General features: G+C 40.5%; 1 protein-coding gene across 2 annotated transcripts in view; it reads right to left on the bottom strand.

Moving 5' to 3' along the window:
• adcy8 (adenylate cyclase 8 (brain)) overlaps positions 1–20,734 on the bottom strand; it is a 258,557-nt gene extending 237,823 nt beyond the window's left edge. The window contains exon 1 of one of the 2 annotated variants that reach the window (XM_021612605.3): positions 18,679–20,734. In XM_021612605.3, coding sequence (XP_021468280.2) covers positions 18,679–19,548 — 870 coding nt within the window. In that variant the 5' untranslated portion in view covers positions 19,549–20,734. The remainder of the gene's footprint in view (positions 1–18,678) is intronic. The other variant, XM_021612604.3, reaches the window with a different exon arrangement.
• Positions 20,735–23,126: the final 2,392 nt, after the last annotated feature.

Here is a 23,126-nt window from a genome sequence, read left to right as displayed (position 1 = left end):
CTTTTGGCTGCAAGTCTTAAGCTAAATTAAGCCTTTTCCTGTAACAATACAATTCAAACCTCAACTGGGAATATATCACACGACCCGGCAGAAAATGAATGCAACATTTAGGCAGTTTTATTGCCAATTATATATGTCAGGGGCAGACCCTGGTCATAGTAAGATGACGCACTTATCATTGAACCTTTCCAAACTCGATAGAGAGCAATCTGGATTCCTTGACTCCCCAGTCTTGAAGAACTCATGAGTGCATTAACATCTATGAAAAGAGGCAATGAATGATTCAGAAATCCATTTGCATTGCTAGTTAGCCTAATGTTAGCTAGCTAACATTGAACCTAGTTGGTTAGCTCTTTAGCTACCTGCAGATTCATACTACAGCTATGAAAATGTTTGTATTGGTAGTAGTATGAGTTGGGATTATGCCGGTTCATTGTTTAGCTAGCTAGCTACAATCTAAACAAGAGACTCCACTTCACCAGATGATTACATGACCCATCAAGTTAGCCAGGTGTGTCTGGGGGTGATTACAGCCATCGTATTTCATGAACATGTGTAGACATTAGCGACCCATCCACTTAGCTAGCTGTGGGTGTGGGATGGTTGTAGCATTTTCTTCACATGACCCATCAATTTAGACAAGTGTGTCGGGTAAACTATCTAATAATTATTTAAATATTTTTTTTTTAATTATCTGGACACTTTGTTTTTGATATTGCTACTATGGAAGTAACCATTTCCCTGTACCGTTTATACCTTATGTATCGTAAGCATGTGACAAATAAACTCTGATTGTATTTGATTTTGTGTGTGTTTACCAGAGACAGTAATGTGAAGAACATGACTTGCACCAAAGTCAGACTAGGATATAGGCCTCGAGTTTGTTATTGTAGGCTGGTACTTTTACCGCTTTTAGTCTTGACATTTTTGGTTGTTTACTAAACTACTCACTCTGTTTTGCACATGGACTCCTATGTGAATCCTTAAAGAGATGGGTGGGGCTAAGGCTTAAGAAGGTGTGAAGAAAGCTGAATGGGTGTAGACAAAGAAGAGCTCTCCAGTGGTGTACCAAAACATTCAAGAGCTATTTTCTCAAAAGTGGGGTTACAAGTTTCAACTTTCAAAGCACAATTATTTTCCCATTGTTCCAAACAGTGTACGATATACAATTTTCTAGTCTTTTATCCAATGTAAAAAACACAATTTAAAATGTTGCTACATAAGACTGAATTGTGGCGGTCGGTCACATATCATCATACCCATGCATTTATGGAATACATATGTACTATATGTATTTTAAATACATTTTATGTTACATTAAATATACTTAAATGGGAGGGGGGGTTGTATGAGAAGGTTTCCATCATATTACTCTTCCAGATCTAATCAAGTCCAATCTGTGATTATCTTAAAAGGGAAAAGGATGACACTTTTTTAAAGGTATCAGATTGCCTGGGCAGGGGGACAACATTTAATTAATAGACCATGGCTTTACATGTTTTACTTGCTTAGCAAGCAATTTTACCTCCTCTTCCACAACATATTTACCCTGCGGTTAGTGACCTACCTCTTTAACCTCAAAGCTAACACCACCCTCCAAATTATATAAACCAACTGAGAAGCATAAGGCGGTCAACGATTTGATATTACAATTTAACATTTCACCTGGCAACACACGTTGGGACAGGTTATGAAAAGCATTCATGCTTGACTGTCCTGATTGGCTGTGACAAGTACTGTGTAGTAGTATTGACAATGGTTGCTTTCAAGTAAAGTGTTTCCAAAATACATGCAATCCTTCTATGCTTTTCCACTTCACCTGGCTAAACATGTTACAACAGGCTAAAATCAATGGTTAAAACCCTTCTTGCCATATAACACGTCTTGCTACTATCAAACCTATAATAATATTATATTTATTTTATATGCCGTTTTTCAAAGTCACTTTAAAAATCTAACAAGAACAGATGGCAGAACCTTGAGCAGATTTTGGGGAAGATTCTTGGGCGATTGAGGCGCTAAGGATAGGCAGTTGCTTAAGTGGGGGGAGCATAGATGGTAGGCCTGCAGCCAGGGAGAAATGTCAGGAACTCTTCATCAGGCACTTTGACATCTATGAGTTCAGCTCATTTCTGTAGGAAGGCTGAGCTAGGCCACTTAAAACAGACTTGACATCACCAGTCCTGCAACTCCATCAGTAACCACCAGATATTTAATGTTAACCCTCAACAAGTTACTACCATTTATAGAAAAACTCTATTTAGAAACAGTTAAAACTGCAAAATATTTACAAACGTACAGGAGCTCCTGCTTAGGCGACCTCACAGCGCCATGGCAACCAAATATTTCAAAAACCTTTAGCGTTCACTCTGCCTGTAGTTCGATGGGCAGGGTTTGCCCTTTTCCATTGGTTCCATTGCTACAGACAAGCTCAATCAATCCCAGATAAATTATTTGAAATTATTTAAAATAGTATTTCAGCACAGGTCTGGCTGCAATGACAGAGCGCTTCAAGTGAAGCGTTTTCCTGAAAATATGCAATCCCCTCATACACTCACCCCCTACATCCAGGTAAACTGCTGCATTTGACCTTGAAAGGGAAATGCAATGAGCAGAAGAAGGGGTCATCATTGGTTAAAACATGGGGCTCCTCAGGAACAGCACTCCGCTGTTCTGGGAATGATGGACACGTGCACTATTGATGGAACATATGCAGGGGACAGACAGATAGGATATCGTATTGACTCATTCTGTTGCTCACCATCTGCGCCAATCCCCCCTCCTTCCTTAGCCATATCAGTTATTAAGCAAAGGAGGGTGTTCATTTAACAGCAAATAAGTGGACTTAATGAAATGTGACCAAAATTGACCAAAGTCAATACAATAGCAGGTCTGTGAATGAGAAAATAGGCTATTTTCCGAATTACACCATAGTCCCTATATAGTGCACTACTTTAGACCAGGGTGCACAAGGCTCTGGTTAAAAGTAGTGCACTATGTACAGTTGAAGTCGGAAGTGTACATACACTTAGGTTGGAATCATTAAAACTCGTTTTTCAACCAATCCACAAATTTCTTGTTAACAAACTGTAGTGTTGGACAAGTCGATTAGGACATCTACTGTGTGCATGACACAAGTAATTTTTCCAACAGTTGTTTACAGACAGATTATTTAACTTAATCACAATTCCAGTGGGTCAGAAGTTAACATACACTAAATTCACTGTCCCTTTAAACAGCTTGGGAAAATGTAATGGCTTTAGAAGCTTTTTATAGGCTGATTGACATAATTGGAAGTGAAAATCACTCCCAGAACAACAGCATAGGACCTTGTGAAGATGCTGGAGGAAACAGGTACAAAAGTATCTATATCCACAGTAAAATGAGTCCTATATCGACATAACCTGAAAGGCCACTCAGCAAGGAAGAAGCCACTGCTCCAAAACCGCCATAAAAAAAGACAGACTACGGTTTGCAACTGCATGTGGGAACAAAGATTGTACTTTTTGGAGAAATGTTCTCTGGTCTGATAAAATAAAATTAGAACTGTTTGGCCATTATGACCATTGTTATGTTTAGAGGAAAAGGGGGAGGCTTGCAAGCTGAAGAACACAATCCCAACCGTGAAGCACGGGGGTGGCAGCATCATGTTGTGGGGGTGCTTTGCTGCAGGAGGGACTGGTGCACTTCACAAAATAAATGGCATCATGAGGAGGAAAAGTACGTGGATATATTGAAGCAACATCTCAAGACATCAGTCAGGAAGTTAAAGCTTGGTCGCAAATGGGTCTTCCAAATGGACAATGACCCCAGGCATACTTCCAAAGTTGTGGCAAAATGGCTTAAGGACAACAAAGTCAAGGTATTGGAGTGGCCATCACAAAGCCCTGAACTCATTCCTATAGAAAATGCGTCGACAGAACTGAAAAAGCATATGCGAGCAAGGAGGCCCACAAATTTGACTCTACACTAGCTCTGTCAGGAGGGATTGGCCAAAATTCACCCAACTTATTGTGGGAAGCTTGTGGAAGGCTAAACGTTTGACCAAATTAAGTAATTTAAAGGAAATGCTACCAAATACTAATAGAGTGTATGTAAACTTCTGATCCACTGGGAATGTGATGAAAGAAATCAAATCTAAAATAAATCATTAACTCTACTATTTATCTGACATTTCACATTCTTAAAATAAAGTGGTGATCCTTACAAGGATTAAATGTCAGCAATTGTGAAACTGAGTTTAAATGTATTTGGCTAAATTGTATGTAATCTTTCGACTTCAACTGTTGGTAATAGGGTGCTATTTAGGATGCAGACATTTACAGTGCCTTCTGAAACTATTTAGACCCCTTGACCTTTTCCAGAAGTTTTATTCTAAAATTGATTAAATAAATGAAAAATCCTCAACCTACACACAATGCCCCATAATAACGAACGGAAAACAGGTTTAGATTTAAATACAGGTTTAAATACCAATAAAACAAATGGAAATACCTCATTTAAGTATTCAGACCCTTTGCTATGAGACTCGAAATTGAGCTCAGGTACATCTCGTTTCCATTGATCATCATTGAGATGTTTCTACAACTTGATTGGAGTCCAACTGCGGTAAATTCAATTGAATGGACATGATTTAGAAAGGCACACCTGTCTATATTAGGTCCCACAGTTGACAGTGCATGTCAGCGCAAAAACAAAGCCATAAGGAATTGTCCGTAGAGATCCGAGACCGGATTGTGTCGGGGCACAGATCTGGGAAAGGGTACCAAGAAATCTCTGCAGCATTAAAGGTCCCCAAGAACACAATGGCCTCCATCATTCTTAAATGGAAGAAGTTTGGAACCACCAAGACTCTTCCTAGAGCTGGCCACACCGAGAAATTGGGGGAGAAGTGCCTTGGTCAGGGAGGTGACCAAGAGTCCTATTGTCACTCTGACATAGCTCCTCTCTGGAGATGTGAGAACCTTCCAGAAAGACAACCATCTCTACAGCATTCCACCAATCAGGCCTTTATGTTAGTGGCCAGACGGAAGCCACTCCTCAGTCAAAGGCAAATGACAGACCACTTTTGGTTTGCCAAAAGGCACCTAAAGACTCAGAACATGAGAAACAAGATTGAACTCTTTGGCCTGAATGCCAAGCGCCACGTCTGGAGGAAACCTGGCACCATCCTTACGGAGAAGCATGGTGGTGGCAGCATCATGCTGTGGGGATGTTATTCAGCGGCAGGGACTGGGAGACTAGTCAGGATCATGGCAAAAATGAACGGAGAAAAGTGCAGAAAACCTGCTCCAGAACACTCAGGACCTCAAACTGGGGCGAAGGTTCACCTTCCAACAGGACAACGACCCTAAGCACACAGCCAAGACAACGCAGGAGCGGCTTTGGGGGGGACAGGTCTCTGAATGTCCTTCAGGCACAGCCAGAACCCGGGCTTGAACCCGATCGAACATCTCTGTCCAGCAACTCTAACCTGATAGAGCTTGAGATGATCTGCAGAGAAAGAATGGGAGAAACTCCCCAAATACAGGTGTGCCAAGCATGAAGCATATACCCAAAAAGACTCAAGGCTGTAATCGCTGCCAAAGGTTCTTTAACAAAGTACTGAGTAAAGGATCTGAATACTTATGGAAGGGAACACCCCCCTGAAATGTACAAAAATGAATGGGAAGTCATTGGCACTGTCCAATACCACTCAATTCGGCGTCGTTTCATTCAAAGTTGATTGCAAAATGCCAAGTGCCCTCCACGGTGATTTTTCATATTGCAAATGTAACACAAGTCAAGACCCAAAAGTAAAATTTTGAAAGACTGAACATTTTTTCAAAAACTTATCACCCCCTTAAAAAAGTGCTTTCTGGACCGTTTTTTCAAAATTCTTTAGATTTTTGTGTCAATTACACATGTATAAGAACTGTATCAATATACTTGTCATATTTTATTTTTTACTTGTGCATAAGGCACATGTTTTGTCCATTTGCAATATGATTTCATAGGAAGTCAAAAGTCACTTTCTTTTTTTGGCCAAATGCAATATGGAAGATTTGAAAGTGCCAAATCAGGATGTTATGTCCATTTGCCATGTACCATCACGAATTTGACATGCTCAGAAATACTGCAGAAATGCAAAATTGACTGGCCTGATGAACTCGGGATGGCCAGGCAGTGATAGTGGTTCCTCTCCATCGCTCGTTGTGTTGATTTCATCATGTTCATTTGGTGCTGTTTTTCACTGTTGAATCATATTGCAAATGCACGTGCATTTGCAATATGTTTCAATGGGCATTTACCATCACAAATTTGTAATGCTCAAAAATAATGCAGGAATGCGAAATTGACTGGCCCGATGAACTCGGGATGGCCGGGCAGTGATTCTTGTTCCTCTCTATTGCTTGATTTCAGAATGTCACTTTGGTGATGGTACCTCACTTTTTAAACATATTGCAAATGGACAAAAGTCACCAGCAAGTCACCGTCCATCAGTCAATTAGATATCAATTGACACCAAACCCACTTTTTCCAACTCGTTTAGAAGCCAACTATCACATACTTCAGAGCTGGCCCAAAATTCACAGCGCCTTCTGTTCAAACCATAATAAAAACGTAAAACACGTAGTTACGTTCAAGCTGCGGGTCCAGTTCTGACATTATGTGTAGGCCTAGGTAAGGCGACCCCAAATCCCAAGTTTCGGCTCGATAAGTCATTTGGTGCCCGAGCAAGACCTTAACCTTTCTGATCTCCCCATCCCGGATCCGGGATCGTGAATACAGACTCAAGCTCATTACCATAACGCAACGTTAACTATTCATGAAAATCGCAAATGAAATGAAATAAATATGCTAGCTCTCAAGCTTAGCCTTTTGTTAACAACACTGTCATCTCAGATTTTCAAAATATGCTTCTCAACCATTGCAAAACAAGCATTTGTGTAACAGTATTGATGGCTAACGTAGCATTTAGCATTAGCATTCAGCTGGCAACATTTACACAAAAAAACAGAAAAGCATTCAAAAAAATCATTTACCTTTGAAGAACTTCAGATGTTTTCAATGAGGAGACTCTCAGATAGCAAATGTTCAGTTTTTCCTGAAAGATTATTTGTTTAGGACAAATCGCTATTCATGAAAATCGCAAATGAAATGAAATAAATATGCCATCTCTCAAGCTTAGCCTTTTGTAAACAACACTGTCATCTCAGATTTTCAAAATATGCTTCTCAACCATAGGAAAACAATCATTTGTGTAAAAGTAGCTAGCTAGAGTTAGCATTTCGCGTTAGCATTTAGCGTTAGCATTAGCGTTAGCATCCAGCACGCAACATTAACAAAAACATAAAAGCCTTCAAATAAAATAATTTACCTTTGAAGAACTTCTGATGTTTTCAATGAGGATACTCTCAGTTAGATAGCAGATGCTCAGTTTTTCCAAAAAGATTCCTTGTGTATTAGAAATAGCTCCGTTTTATACATCACATTTGGCTACCAAAAAAAAATCCATAAATTCAGTCCTCAAAACGCAAACTTTTTTCCAAATTAACTCCATAATATCGACTGAAAACATGGCAAACGTTGTTTAGAATCAATCATCAAGGTGTTTTTCACATATCTCTTCATTGATACATCGTTCTTGGACACATGCTTTCTCCCCTGAATCAAATGGTAAAGTAGAAGCAGCTGGCAATTGCGCACCGAATTCGACGCAGGACACCAGGCGGACACTTGGAAAATGTAGTCTCTTATGGTCAATCTTCCAATGATATGCCTACAAATACGTCACAATGCTGCTAAGACCTTGGGCGAACGACAGAAAGTGTAGGCTCATTCGTTGCGCAATCACAGCCATATAAGGAGAGAATGGAAAACAGAGCTTCAGAAATTCTGCTAATTCCTGGGTGATGCATCATCTTGGTTTCGCCTGTAGAATGAGTTCTGGGGCACTTACAGACAAAATCTTTGCAGATTCTGAAACTTCAGAGTGTTTTCTTTCCAAAACTGTCAAGAATATGCATAGTCGAGCATCTTTTCGTGACAAAATATCGCGCTTAAAACGGGAACGTTTTTTATCCAAAAATGAAATAGCGCCCCTAGAGCTCTAACAGGTTAATTGGTGCTGAAAATCCACTTTTTTCCATGCCTTACTACGGGGTCCTTGAATGAGCTATCGGACAGAAACGTTGGGGTCCGTCTATATAGGCTGAGGCGGTTGCAATGCACCTAGTCTTGCGACTCTGGGACATTTCTAAATGTCGTCATTTTCGTAATGGTCAAACTGAATTGAAGTCATTGCAAATGTACAAGGCTGTTTTTCGGTCTGAGAACTGTCTAGAGCCACATAACACACCACACACTATCGACCTGAGCTCTAGAACAGGTTTCTAAAGTTTCAGAACTCTAGGTCTGACGGTTCTTTAATTGTTTGAACAAAGGTAACTATTGCAGGCACTGTCTGTCTCTACGCACCACACTGTGTCCCTCTGTCCAAGCTGTGTGTGAGTTTTTCTTGGAAATTTTATGGGAGAAATTACTGATTTACAGTTCATGAGGGTTGCCTAATCGCACATATGAAGTTTTGGAAAGATGTGACTTTTATAACCCTTCGAAACAGCCCCTATGACACCTATTATGGCACTTCCGGTTGGCACAGGAAGCTAAAAGTAAACACATCCTCATTGGGGTATGCTTTTACAGAATCCTGAGTTTTAAGTCTATACGTTAAGAACTGACTAATTTACACAGGGTTGAATTCACTATTTCTATCAAACATCAGTTTGGGTATGGAAAAACACTTTTAGGGTGATTTTAACCACTTCCGGTTGCTTCAGGAAGCTTAGAATCGACACAGGTAGACCTCATAGTGGCCTGATGGATTGTCATCGAAGACAGGTTCATAAGGCAATATTAACCCACATAGACTAGGTTGAATTTAGGGGAGCAGGCAATGTATTCCTATAAGGAAAGATGTCATTGTAATCTGTGAGATCAAAGAAAATTATTTACTGTTAAGGGTTAATGCCACACGGGCAAGGTTAGGCTTGCAAAGATTGGGAGGACCTCAGGAACGTTCCTGAGGTCGAATTGTGCTTCTCACCTTCACTGTCACCCAAAAGCAAATGACATTTAGGGCCAGGCTTCATTTTGGGCCTACTTTTTTCACGGTCGCTGCACTCAGAGCGAGCTACGGTCAAGCGGGGCATCTCGTTGAACTCGGCACGGCCTTGAGAGTATGGAAATGCCATTGCAGGCTCTGTGTGTCTTTAAGCACCGCACTTTGTCACTACATCCTTGATGTGTGTGTGTGTGTGTGTGTGTGTGTGTGAGAGAGCTTTTCTTTGACATTTGTTGGGAAAAATGACTGATTTACACTTCATGAGGGTTGCTTAATCACACATATGAAGTTTTAAAAAGATCTGACCTTTTTAACCCTTCGAAACAGCACCTATGACACCATTTTAAGGCACGTCCGGTTGGCATAGGAAGCTGACCGTGAATACATATCCTCATTGGGGTAGGCTCTTACAGAATCCTGAGTTTTAAGTCTTTATGTTTAGAATTGACTGATCTACACAGATTTGAATGCAGTGATTTTCAAAATTGCAGATTATGTATATCAAAACACTTTTAGGGTGAATTTAATCACTTCCGGTTGCTTAAGGAAGCTTAGAATCAACACAGGTAGACCTCATAGTGGCCTGATGGATTGTCATCGAAGACAGGTTCATACGGCATTCATAACCCACATAGGCTTCAGGTTGAATTTAGGGTTGCAGGCAATGTATTCCTATGGGGAGAGAAGTCAGTGAAAACTGTTTGATGTAGACACCTTCTTTTAATTGTCAAGGTTAGGCTTGCACAGATTGGGAGGACCTCAGGAACGTACCTGAGGTCAAATTGTGCTTCTCACCCTAACGGTTATCTCACTGTCACCCAAAAGCAAATGACATTTAGGGCCAGGCTTCATTTTGGACCAACTTTTTCTCATGGTCGCTGTGCTTAGACCGAGCGAGCTATGGTCAAGAGGGGCATCTCGTTGAACTCGGCACAGCCTAGAGATTATGGTAATGCCATTGCAGGCTCTGTGTGTCTTTAAGCACCGCACTTTGTCACTCCATCCTTGCTGTGTGTGTGTGTGAGGTTTTTCTTTGACATCTGTTGGGAGAAATTACTGATTTACAGTTCATGAGGGTTACCTAGTCACACATATGAAGTTTTGGAAAGATGTGACTTTTTTCAACAACTTCGAAACAAGCACTGTGACCCCAATTAAAAGCCCTTCCGGTTGGCACAGGAAGCAATAAGTAAAGAAATATCTTGCTTGGGGTATGCTCTTACAGAATCCTGAGTTTAAAGTCTTTATGTTAAGAATTGACTGATCTACACAGGGTTGAAGGCAGTCATATTCACCTTTGCAGGTTATGTACATCAAAACACCTTTTGGGTGAATTTAACAACTTCCGGCTGTTCCAGGAAGCTTAGAATCGACACAGGTAGACCTCATAGTGGCCTGATGGATTGTCATTGAAGACAGGTTCATAAGGCATTATTAACCCACATAGGCTCCAGGTTGAATTTAGGGGAGCAGGCAATGTATTCCTATGGGGAGAGAAGTCATTGTAATCTGTGAGATCAAACAACCCTGTTTAACTGTTAATGCCACATGGTCAAGGTAGGCTTGCACTGATCAGGTGACCTTAGGAACATTCCTGTGGTTGAATTGTCCTTCTAAACCTAACGATTCCGCCGCTGTCCCCCAAAAGCCTCCTGAAATTTAGGGCCAGGCTTCATTTTGAGCCTGCTTTTTTCACGGTTGCTGCACTCAGAGCGCGCTACGGTCAAGCGGGGCGTCTCGTTGAACTCGACACGGTCTGGGGACTATGGTGGTGCCCATTTTTAGTGTTGATCCCTCTCTGTTAAACATATTGCAAATGTACAAAGGCAACTAGCAAGTCAGTGTCCATCAGTCAATTAGATGTAATTCTGACACCAAACTGATACCATCTGACACCAAACCCACTTTTTCCAACTCGTTTAGAAGCCAACTATCACATATTTCAGAGCAGGCCCATAATTCACAGCGCCTTCAGTTTAAAACATCATAAAAACGTAAAACACATAGTTACGTTCTAGCTGTGGGTCCAGTTCTGACATTGTGTACGCCTATGTGAGGTGACCCCGAATCCCAAGTTCCGGCTCGATCAGTCATTTGGTGCCCGAGCAAGACCTTAATTGGTGCTGAAAATCCACTTTTTTCCATGCCTTGCTACGGGGTCCTTGAATGAGCTATCGGACAGAAACGTTGGAGTCCGTCTCTATGGGCCGAGCCGGTTTCAGTGCACCTAGTCTTGCGACTCTGGGACTTTTCTAAATGTCGTAATTTTCGTAATGGTGAAAATGAATTGAAGTCATTGCAAATGTGCGAGGCTGTTTCTCGGTCCGAGAACCTTCTAGAGCCAGATGAACAGCACAACAATGGGACGAAGGATCTCATAACGGTATCTCTGTGCATTACAATTGCTATCAATAAAATGCAATTGTGTTTGTTGTCCGTAGCTTATGCCTGCCCATAGCTTATGCCTGCCCATATCATAACCCCACCGCCACCATGGGGCACTCTGTTAACAACAGAAAACCACTCCCCCACACAATGCCATACACGTGGACTGCGGAGGCCAGTTGGACATACTGCCAAATTCTCTGAAACAACATTGGAGGCGGATTATGGTAGAGAAATGAGAATTCAATTATCTGGCGGACATTCTTGCAGTTAGCATGCCAATTGCACGCTCCCTCAAAACTTGAGACATCTGTGGTATTGCAAATTTTAGAGTGGCCTTTTATCGTACCTGTGTAATGATAATGCTATTTTGTCACACTCTGACCATTATTTGCTTGGTCTGGGTGTGATATGAGTGGGCATTCTATGTTGCATGTCTAGTTAGTCTGTTTCTATGTGTTTTGGCCTGATATGGTTCTCAGTCAGAGGCAGGTGTTTGTCATTGTCTCTGATTGGGAACCATATCTAGGTAGCCTGTTTTGTATTGTGGTTTGTGGGTTATTGTCTGATGTTGCATGTTAGCACTCAGTTTCTATAGCGGTTACGTTGTCTGGTTAGTTTATTTTGTTTGTTTAGTGTACTTCGTGTTTTTTTCGTCTAGAATTAAAAGTATTCACACCACGCTGCGCTTTGGTCTCCTCAAAACGACGAAAACATATTTAATCAGCTTCTTGATATGCCACACCTGTCGGGTGGATGGATTATCTTGGAAAAGGAGAAATGCTCACTAACAGGGTTGTAAATAAATTTGTGCACAAAATGAGAGATTTGTTTTTTGTGTATATGGACAATTTCTGGGATCTTTTATTTCAGCTAATGAAACATGGGACCCAAGATTTACATGTTGCAATTATATTTTTGTTAAGTGTAATTACAAACGAAAAGTTGAAATGTCTTGAGTCAATAAGTATTCAACCCCTTTGTTATGGCAAGCTTAAAGTGGAACTGAAAGCATTTCAGCAACATTAAATCTTATTCAAATCTGTTCTTATACACCCCAAGGAAAAATGACACTTTTTGTTTAGATATGGTCATTTTCACAAATGTATAGAATGTTTGGGAATGACGTATAGTAAGGCATTTGTGAACATTCTATAGCAATAGAGTGGGAAAGAGGCGGTGCGTTTGGACAATTAAGTCACTTTAGTAAATACAACTGGATCAAAACATGTGGTTAATACCATTCCAGCCATTACTATCAGCCGTCCTCCCCTCAGCACCCTCCACCTAATCATCCCTAGCTTCAAATTGGCTCTTTCATCCCCCTTCCTCTCCCCTGTAACTATTCCCCAGGTTGTTGCTGTAAATGAGAATGTGTTCAGTCAACTTAGCTTAAATAAGGGTAAAATACATTTAAAAGACTGTTGTACACTCAGCGTATATGAGGCTAATCATTACACTCAATTCTGTACATGCCTTGTGCTGACATGAAATTGCTTAGTGCAAATCCAACCCTTGTTATCTAGGTAGTGAAATGTCTGGAAGTAGGGGAAGATGGGATCCTTAGCTTCAACATACACATCTACTACCACCAAAAATTAATGTCAGATACTTTTTTCCCCAGAAGGTCTGAGTGGCACTTGGAAATGCTACTGTGATAATGAAGATGGTTTGCATAAGACGACATAGTACAGTACGTTTACAATATCATAAACAATAGTATTTTATATTGGTTTCAAATTGAATTGTATATATTCTTACAGTTTTAAGGGGGCACTTTTGTCATAACGACAAGGTGAAGGTGTCCTCTACTCAAATGGCACAACAGAATCATTCAGATTGACCAAATCACAGCATATGACTACCATCTTGTATAACTGAGGGATGTTTCCTTTAATATATTATTTTATGTTTCCTTTTATAAGGACAAAGTAGTAGAAGTAGAAACTTCTGCGTCGCTCATCTTCACAGTGGCAATCCAGTCGACATGGGTGTCTTGATAGAGGTCAACTGGTGAACCTACAGTACATAAACACATGAGAAGCAGACCTGATGTCAGAATATCACTTCTTCAGGTCACCTATCCCATCAGGGCTCTTGATTGTTTGCTTGTGTTTAATTCACTAAGGTGTTTAAGTGTCATAAAAAGATCAAATCTATTGTTGGGATGAAACAACCAATAGTCAGCACAGCAGGTTGTCATATCTCATTGAGGCCTTTGTCCTATTCTGTAATGTCCATACATTTTCCCACCTCTTATGAATAAAGTTCTCAACAAATTAGTATTGTTTCTTGGGACAATAATGTCTTCCTCCAGGCTATATGGACGTCATATTGTACAATTTGTCTCCAGCCTTTGCAAAATGAATGTCAGATTTGACTTTTCGAAGCAGGCTAGCAGAACTTGCGCATAAGGTTAGGGTTAAGAAAAGGGTTAGGGTTAGCTCAAATGCAAAAAAAATACTTTTGCCATTAATTTTACAAAAGCTGTATCCCTTCTAGCAATGGCCCCTTTCATAGGCCTAGATTTATATTGATCTGTCGTCAGTGTCAGCAGAATAGGCCTATACTACCGTATTAAAAAATATTCTGCTAATGTCTCCAGTCATGTAGTGTAGCCACATTTTTCGCATGCAAAGGAAATGTCTCTGATATAGCCTATAGGCCTATGCCACTAAACACTCATTAATAGCAAACATTATGATCCAATCTACTCATCACATTAGGAATAGTAGGTTTTCATCAGTCTGCAAATTTGATGATCGATGCATACAATCCTTTATTATAAAAGGTGCATTTTTATTGTGAGAAAATTGCTTCCCCAAAACTTAAGTCTTACTCTATGTAAGAGACACATGCTAATAGCTAGACTACAAGCTATCTATCTAGCTAACTTAGTCTTGTCGTTTACACCTGGTTAGCATAATAGTTACACTAAACTCAAAATGGATCAGACTTACCAGTGATGAAACAATCGGAGTAGAACCTGTACTGACAGCTTTCTGAGTGCTGGTCTTGACGGGCAAAAGGTTCTTGTCTTATCTCCTTGGTGTTTCATGATTGCAGGTAATCATGTTGTCTTTCCTGCCTCGTTAGAGCAGCCAAATAATGCACAGAAATTGACCGTGGTGATGAATTAACTCATTTTAGGCACTGTTATCATGCAGCTTGGGGTAGCCACTCAGCTGTTGTTGTTGAAAGAATTGATGCGGTGGTCTTTCAACATGGCTGTCAGGAGGCGTACGTCAACTGCAACCCTTCTATTGTTGTTTACATCTCCACAGCAGTTAGCAATTAATGCACTGTAGGCCTACTTCTAGGAAAGTATACATTCTGTTCATTCATTAGTCATTGTGCAATGAGAACGCAATAGTGGAGAGATATTGTGTAGTGTGAAACTAACGTACCGGTACACAATATTTAGGTAGTAACCTTACATCCCGGTTGCCATGTCTAGCCGCACTATCTGATAACTTTGAACTATAGACCCCCCATTTTAGTTTGAGCTCAGAGCGATACAAGTGGACCAACCCTTTCCCTGACAGCATTGTCAAATCATCACAGATATTCATATGACTAAGGGGAGAGCTAACCCAATGCAAACTTCATTAAGGAGTCAGCAGCCCTTTCCTGCAGTCAAATGACCAAATCACCCTCTAGTGACCTCATGGGTGGAATGTTAATATTTTTCATAAAATCTGGTGTTTCTATGTGAAACAGTTTTGTTATACTTCAGTCTTCTGTGATGTACATAGTGTAATATTGGGATGTAAACTCAAAATGTAATACATTTCTATTCTTCATCTGACATGGCACAATGTCTCCTTTTTTTTAAGCCCATAACCATGTGTGTGAGGTGTATACTTTTGTTTCAAAGTAGATTTAAGTATCAAGAAACCCTCTGTGTGACTGATTAAGCCCACTGCAGTAAGTACAAATCATTATGCATTACTAATATTCAGACACACAGCTATCTGGGATAAAAATGCCTTTTTGCAAGTGTAGTGTCTATTTGGCATTAAGTTTGATGATAACGCAAGTAAAGATACAACAAAAAAAACAGGTTAAAATCCTTTAAATGAGTGACTCATGTATTGCAATGTTTTCATGATGGGATTTAATTTAAACCGCCATTGACATGAGTTTAGTGTATCTCCTAAATTTGCATAAATATGACCTTTATTGATCTCCAAAACAGCCTGATATTGAAGCACCTGTCCCAGGAAAAAGCATTGCACATTTATTAGGTCATAAACGCCAGTAGGGGGCACTAAACCGTTGGAGAGGATGTAATTTATTAAAAGCAACACTTTCAGCACCTGTGGACTGGAGTGGACAGCGACCGGAGCTGAAGCTATATGAATGGCCAGATTTGGATATGGAAAGCCATTTTAACATATATTCATTGATTTCTTTTATATCAATAATTGAATTTGTTCATATAAAAAAGTATTTATCGTTATAAAAGCAAGAACATTTATGTAAAAAAAATCAACTATATATATATATATATATATTTTTTTTTTTTTCTTTCAATAAAACATTCTATGATAATGACCTTCATGGGGGCAGGATTACATGTGCATGCTCCAACAGACTGGAATACACAGGTGAGCAACATGGCCGCATGTGGAGAAAATCTTTGCTATGCATCTGTGATCCACTTCTTTATAAATCACGCAATACTTAATTGACATTCAAGGCACTTAAAGATCATTGGGTTTCAGTCTAAAATAATGCTTATTATATATTATTTATTGATATAAAGAAAATATATATTGATACAAAAATTCAAATAACATATGTTTAAACGGCTTTAATTAGATTTTACACTAAGAGAATCTGATATTTACAAATTGGTGCTTGAAATAGACCAGAGCTGTGTTCGGGTACCCATAACAACATACTGTATACTACATAATTCACGAGTGTATATACTACATATTAAACTCAGCAAAAAAATAGAAATATCCCTTTTTCAGAACCCTGTCTTTCAAAGATAATTCGTAAAAATCCAAATAACTTCACAGATCTTCATTGTAAAGGGTTTAAACACTGTTTCCATGCTTGTTCAATGAACCATAAACAATTAATGAACATGCACCAGTGGAACGGTCGTTAAGACATTAACAGCTTAAGCAATTAAGGTCACAGTTATCAAAACTTAGGACACTAAAGAGGCCTTTCTACTGACTCTGAAAAACACCAAATGAAAGATGCCCAGAGTCCCTGCTCGTCTGCGTGAACGTGCCTTACATTGCAATGTCCGTACTGTGAGACGCCTAAGACAGCACTACAGGGAGACAAAACGGACAGCTGATAGTCCTCGCAGTGGCAGACCACGTGTAACAACACCTGCACAGGATCGTAACATCCGAACATCACACCTGTAGGACAGGTACAGGATGGCAACAACAACTGCCCGAGTTACACCAGGAACGCACAATCCCTCCATCGGTGCTCAGACTGTCCACAATAGGCTGGACTGAGGGCTTGTAGGTTTGTTGTAAGGCAGGTCCTCACCAGACATCACCGGCAACAACGTTGCCTATGGGCACAAACCCAGCATCGCTGGACCAGACAGGACGGGTAAAAAGTTAACTTCACTGAACCGTCGCGGTTTTGTCCCAACCGTGGTGATGGTCGGATTCGCGTTTATCGTCGGAAGGAATGAGCGTTACACCGAGGCCTGTACTCTGGAGCGGGATTGATTTGGAGGTAGAGGGTCTGTCATGGACCGGGAACTTGCAGGTGCCTTGGTGGAAGAGTGGGGGTAACATCTCACAGCAAGAACGGGCAAATCTGGTGGAGTCCATGAGGAGGAGATGCAGCTGTCAGATACTGACTGTTGATTTTGACCCCCCCCCCCTTTGTTCAGGGACACATTATTCAATTTCTGTTAGTCACATGTCGGTGGAACTTTTTCAGTTTGTCTCAGTAGCTGAATGTGTTATGTTATGTTATGTTCATACGAATATTTACACATGTTAAATTTGCTGAAAATAAACGCAGTTGACAGTGAGAGGGTGTTTCTTTTTTTGCTTATATACTATTAGTTCATTTTATCGGTATCGTTTCAGTTGAGCGTACTAGAGCTTCGCCTGTCTGCAGGAAGTTGATGCTGTTTTACGATTTTGGGTGTGTTTGAATTTACAATCTGGAGTACCAGAGCGTGCTCTGGCCGTTCGTAAATCCTGGGCGTTGTCAGAATGTCCATTTGTAAATTCAGAGCATTTCGCTCTCAGAAAGTTCAAAGCACACACTAGACACTATGGCCGAGGAGTAGGGTTGATCCGAGCGTACTGACCTCACAACGGCAGTCAAGCACCCAAGCTAACTGGCTAACATTGACTAGCTACTTCCTTAGCAGAACTGGTTAGGCTGTTTTCATGTTATTCAGAGCATTGGGGATTGTAACTGTGCTGCTGGCAACAATTTAATTACGTTTACTGACACCGGTCATATTCAACGGGTGTTGAGCGTTTGTAAATTCATCAGTTATTCTGTGCGAGAGTGCTCTGAAATCGAAGTAGATAGACATCATTAACAATGTCCATTGAAACGCACAACGACTATTCCACTTAGCTAAGAATGATGTCAATAAACGTTGGGTAGTTAGATAGTTAATATACTGCCTGGCAAGTTTGATGTATTAGTAGCCAACTAACATTCGCTAACTAGCTAACATACCAGTACATACTTCTGTAATGCTATGCGATTCGTAAGGATAGCGTAGCTAACAAATTGTCAGCCAACATAACATGTAACGTTACTTTATTACATTTCTCAACATTGTCTTAACATTTGTCGTAATTAGTTAAAGCAATGAATGTATCCGCTCTCGTCTGCATATTTTCTGCCATTTTATTGAAATCTGAAAATGTTGTGAAGCCATGCCCATTTTCTGAAGAATTGCATTATGGAAATAGTCCAGTTCGTATGAGTATTCGAACACAGCTCAGGTTTTTGTAATACCACTTACTGTCTAAATAATATTAAACTAGGTCTAGTCTAGAATGCTCAGTCGACTATGATATGTGAAAGACAACTGTTAAAATAGGATGATAATGCCTAATCTACATGCGCGGTGACCACATTGCGATTGACTTATAAAACATACATTTTCATTTCATTCAAAAAGTGTAGGGAGGAAACAGGTGGAGTAGACTTATTCCTATGTCACATACCTGATTTGTGGAGAGCTGTGCATTTGGGGAGATGAATAGCTGTACAACAATGTGGAGTGTTGAGGTGGCCAAACCAGCCAGAATAGCCCAAGTGAGAGGCAAGGGAAGCATACTGTAAGTGGCAAAGAGGGTGAAAAGCACGTATCCGACTCCATCGCCCAAGAGTCCGTAGCCCAATCCAGCCGCCAAAATCTGCGTGGCCATGACCACCCACGTCACCACGCCGCTGTATTGCAGATAGCTGTGAGAGGTCATGTCTTTTCGGACTACCACTAAGGCACAAATGACCACTTCGATGCCAGTAAAAAAGCCCAAGAGCATTCCTTTGATGGGATCCATTGGCGAAGACGCAAGAGTTAAATGTAAAACCAACAGGGTTAGTTTGGTCACCACATCCAAAATGTTCATCACCACCACCGATTTGCGCCGCTGGCCCAAAAAGTAGCGTTGGTACAGACACTCGAGGTCCCGAGATTTGAAAGAATTACGTAGAGTGGGGAATATTACGCCTCTGTATGTGTAGCCCCAGTTCAAGAAAAAGTCTGAGTTGCTCGGAGCGCAATCGATTTGGAGAAATCCTAGGTCACTGCTCGCACGCTCAGGGAAGACTTTGGTTCCCCCATTGTTGTGTCTGTCGCCTACCGAGGTTCTACCCGCAGACTGTTTCCGTAGGCTTTGGTCGTAGTGCTCATCTGGTGTGATGCCTTTCGCTTCGCTCTGCTCATGGATGAACCTTTGCTCAGTGATGTGTCGAACCGCGTTCTGCCACAACAACCTTTTGGGTCGCGTGCTGCTGTTGCTGGTTGGCGTCCTGTTGATGGTGTAGAGTTCTTCGCTTGCACTGGAACATCGAACTTCAGACAATTCCATTGTTTTCAACGTGGTTGGTGATCTGCTTTCTAGATGTTAGCCAAGCTCAGCGAATCTGGGGACATGTCTTGTGCACATCGAATCGAGCTGGCATGGTTTCCTTGGGGTGTGTCGAGCTGAATTGAAAAAGTGCACTTGTTGGTCATTGTCACGCACCCAGCAGTCACGTAAAAATTCAAGAAGTGGTCTCTTGAATAAAGATAATTTTCATCACTGTCAATGCAGCTCAATCGCACATGCATAATGAATTAGGCAAGGTGTCAGAAACTACAGTGCCTGCCACCATGTGCCAACGGTCCACACCATTATAACATCTGCAAAATGAACAGTATTCACATCCCAAAAAAAGCTAGTTTAACACACCTGTGCACTCATGTTTGCATATGAGAGGACACAGAATATAGATAATGCTGTAATATTGTTGACAGGTATACAAGTGTGCTTGCCTCATGCGTCTCTAACGCAGCATGTCCTGCTCCTGGTTTTTCCATTCGTTTAACAATGAGTGTTTCATGGAATGAAACCGAAATCTTGAAGCATATTTTGTTTTTCCTTACATTAAGGTAATGGTCTCGCGTGCCCAGTCAGCTGAAGAGTGGAATGAATATAGTCCAGGATTTCCGTAATCTTCAACATTACCAGACGCGTCGCCTGAATGATTTGGCATCACATTGAGAGGCTCTGATGAGAATAGATCAACGTCGAGAGCTGGAGACCCTACGAGCAACGCGCCCCTCCCCCATCATCATTTCGGGGTTGGTGGATGAATGCAACACCTGGTGAAAGAAGCGTCGGATGGCGGGAGAGCCAGAAGAAGACGCAACTCTGCCTACAGCAACAGCTGCAGTCTGCGTCTTTCCAGTTGAATATAATTCCTCCGTTCAATTTAGATTATAAACACCAACGAAATGGGGCTTTACCCAGCAGAAATCTGACGGTTTCCAAAATAGGATCGGTAGGCTTTGGGAAAAGAATGTCGCCCAGTATTTCCTCGTGTGGTTGATTTGATACTAAGGCTGAGTGTGCAGTGTATGAAATACATTTGCAGAACGCAAAGCTGCTGGTCAGTGGAGGTAGGGCGAAGCAAGTCATATGTGTCTAGCTGACGTCAGACCATCCTCTCTCTCTATTGCGTTCCTTTTGTCTCATCTGACTGCTGCAGCAACAGACATAAGGCACTGACTGCAAAGCAAGTGGAGCGAAGCGGAAAGGATTAGGGCAAGAATTGAGGAGCAGACTGGAAGGGAAAAAACAACGTGTAAAAATAAGTATCAATTCTACTCTTCCCATTTGTCATGGGATTAGGCGAGGCTAGGTGTGATGAGTCCCCTACAAAAATGAAAAGAGGATTTATTGATAACATGTATTCTAATTTATATTATTATATTCTAATATTTTAGATTATATTCAATACGTATGAGGACAGATGTGATTAAATAGATGCGAAATTATATATCACTCACAAACCTAATCCTGGCTGTGATGATGATATCAATAGAGGGAAGAAACAATAGCAGTTGGCCTAACGCTAATACATGCCTACAATTTGCCCTAGAATCCGACAAGTCACAACTAATGCATGATGTGTGAGAAATAATTTATTATCAGGGTGTCAATATCAGGATATGGGGATGAAAGTGTCTGCGAGTTGAGCAATAAAGTGAGTCATCTCTCCCTCATTGTCCCCACCTCCCTTTCTATAGATACATTGGAATATGTACATATTGTGACTTCAGGTCTGTGTAGTGCGTGTGTTCAGGAGAAGCTCCTAGTTATTGAGGGGCTATTTTGGTTCATCTCTAGGATAGGATGTCACACTTGCTGTGAATACACAGGACGGGTGGCACATCAATTAAATTATGCCAAAAATGGCCAATTAATGGGCTTCCGTTATTGGCTGCCACTTCTGTTTGCTTAGAATGTGTGTGTGTGAGACGTCACAGACGTTTTGAAGGAGAGAAAGATTGTGTGTGTTTGGGCATGTGTGTTATGGTGTGTTTTTTTTTACGTCAGCTACTCATTTCCTTATAGAAATATGGAGGAGATATTGTATGTAGGGCTGTGGCGAAGTCAGCAGGCAACGATCATGGAAATAACAGCCAGTCTCACGGTAATTGATTAATAATTAACATAAACAGGTTTAGCATCTCTGGGCTTCAATGCATAGCCTACAAGCCACTGATGCAGACCTTTGGAACACCTAAATTAATGTAATAAATCCATTATTTATTTTAGTCAGGTCCAAAGAAACATTAGGATTTTAAGAAAATGCAGCCTATTTCAGAAGAATGTTAGGCCTTGATCTGGCTATGCCAAATGGCTGTGGGATACATTAGTTAATTTAGCAGACAATATTTTCTTACAATTATTTTATAGTTAGAAGAATACAATTGTACATAGCTGAATAAAATAGAAAGGATATGTTTCCAAAATGATTTTCAGCTATTCTGTGTTGAGCGGTTAACAAAGTGATAATTTGAAACAGGTCTATATGCTTAATTTTGAGTTGTTTGTGCAGCTTTAGTTGTGATACCAACTTTAAGCTATATGTTTTGATTTCTAAAACATTCTAAGGCTGCATGATGCAAATCTAATGATTATTTGAAAAAAGTTGCATGAAAGCCATGTGTTCTGCTCTGTGTCTTGCGCAGGCTGCACACACTTCATCAGTCTCTTTCACAATTTGACAAGCACTTGATAATATTCTCACCCATCAGACTATTCTCAATGTAATCTAGTCTTTACATATAGCCTACTAATGTAGACTGTGTGAAATTATTTTTTATTTAGAATGGCCCACAAAATATATCATGTTATCAGTAGCCTGCACTCAAATAGAGAATGGAGGCTATCTGAAGTTACGTTTTTAAATATGCCAGGTAGGCAACACCGGTTATAAAGCGGATTAATGTGCTTAATTTAAAGGAAAGTTGAGAAATAAATATAGTGGGCCTAGCTTATAGAAAGTTGATGGGATCTTCCTCTTTTTAAGTGCTTAATATAAGGAAAGTTGAGAAATAAATATAGTAGGCCAAGCCTATAGCTGATGGGATCATCCTTTTTTTAATAGAGGCCCATCAAAACTCTTTTCTCATGCAATTACATAGCAGAGCCTCTAGAAATGTTAACCACGCAAATCTCTCTTGGACAAGCTAGCGTTGACACCAAACACACAATTAATTCAAACTTTTAGTAAAATTCACAATGTGAAAAATGAATGTAGGAAAAACCATTGGAACCATTGACGTGTTTTTATGGGTATTATGACACGTCCACTGTGGCAGACTATACATAACAGAAATAGTATCTAATTTACATAAGTATTCACACCCCTGAGTTACAGCTTTGTACATCTGGATTTGGGGACTTCCTCCCATTATTCATTGTAGATTTTCCTAAGCTCTGTTATTAAGTTAGATGGGGAGCGGCGGTGAACAGCAATCTTCAAGTCTTTCCTCAAATTGTCAATGGGCTTTGACTGGGCCACTCAAGGACTTTCAGATTCTTATAATGATGCCATTCCAGTGTTGCTTTGGCTATATGCTTGGGGTCATTGTCTTGTTGGAACATAAATCTTT

Source organism: Oncorhynchus mykiss, chromosome 8 (genome assembly GCF_057628025.1).
Source record: "Oncorhynchus mykiss isolate SJ-2025 chromosome 8, ASM5762802v1, whole genome shotgun sequence".
Lineage (NCBI taxonomy): Eukaryota > Metazoa > Chordata > Actinopteri > Salmoniformes > Salmonidae > Oncorhynchus > Oncorhynchus mykiss.
This window is presented reverse-complemented; position numbering and strand designations above follow the sequence as displayed.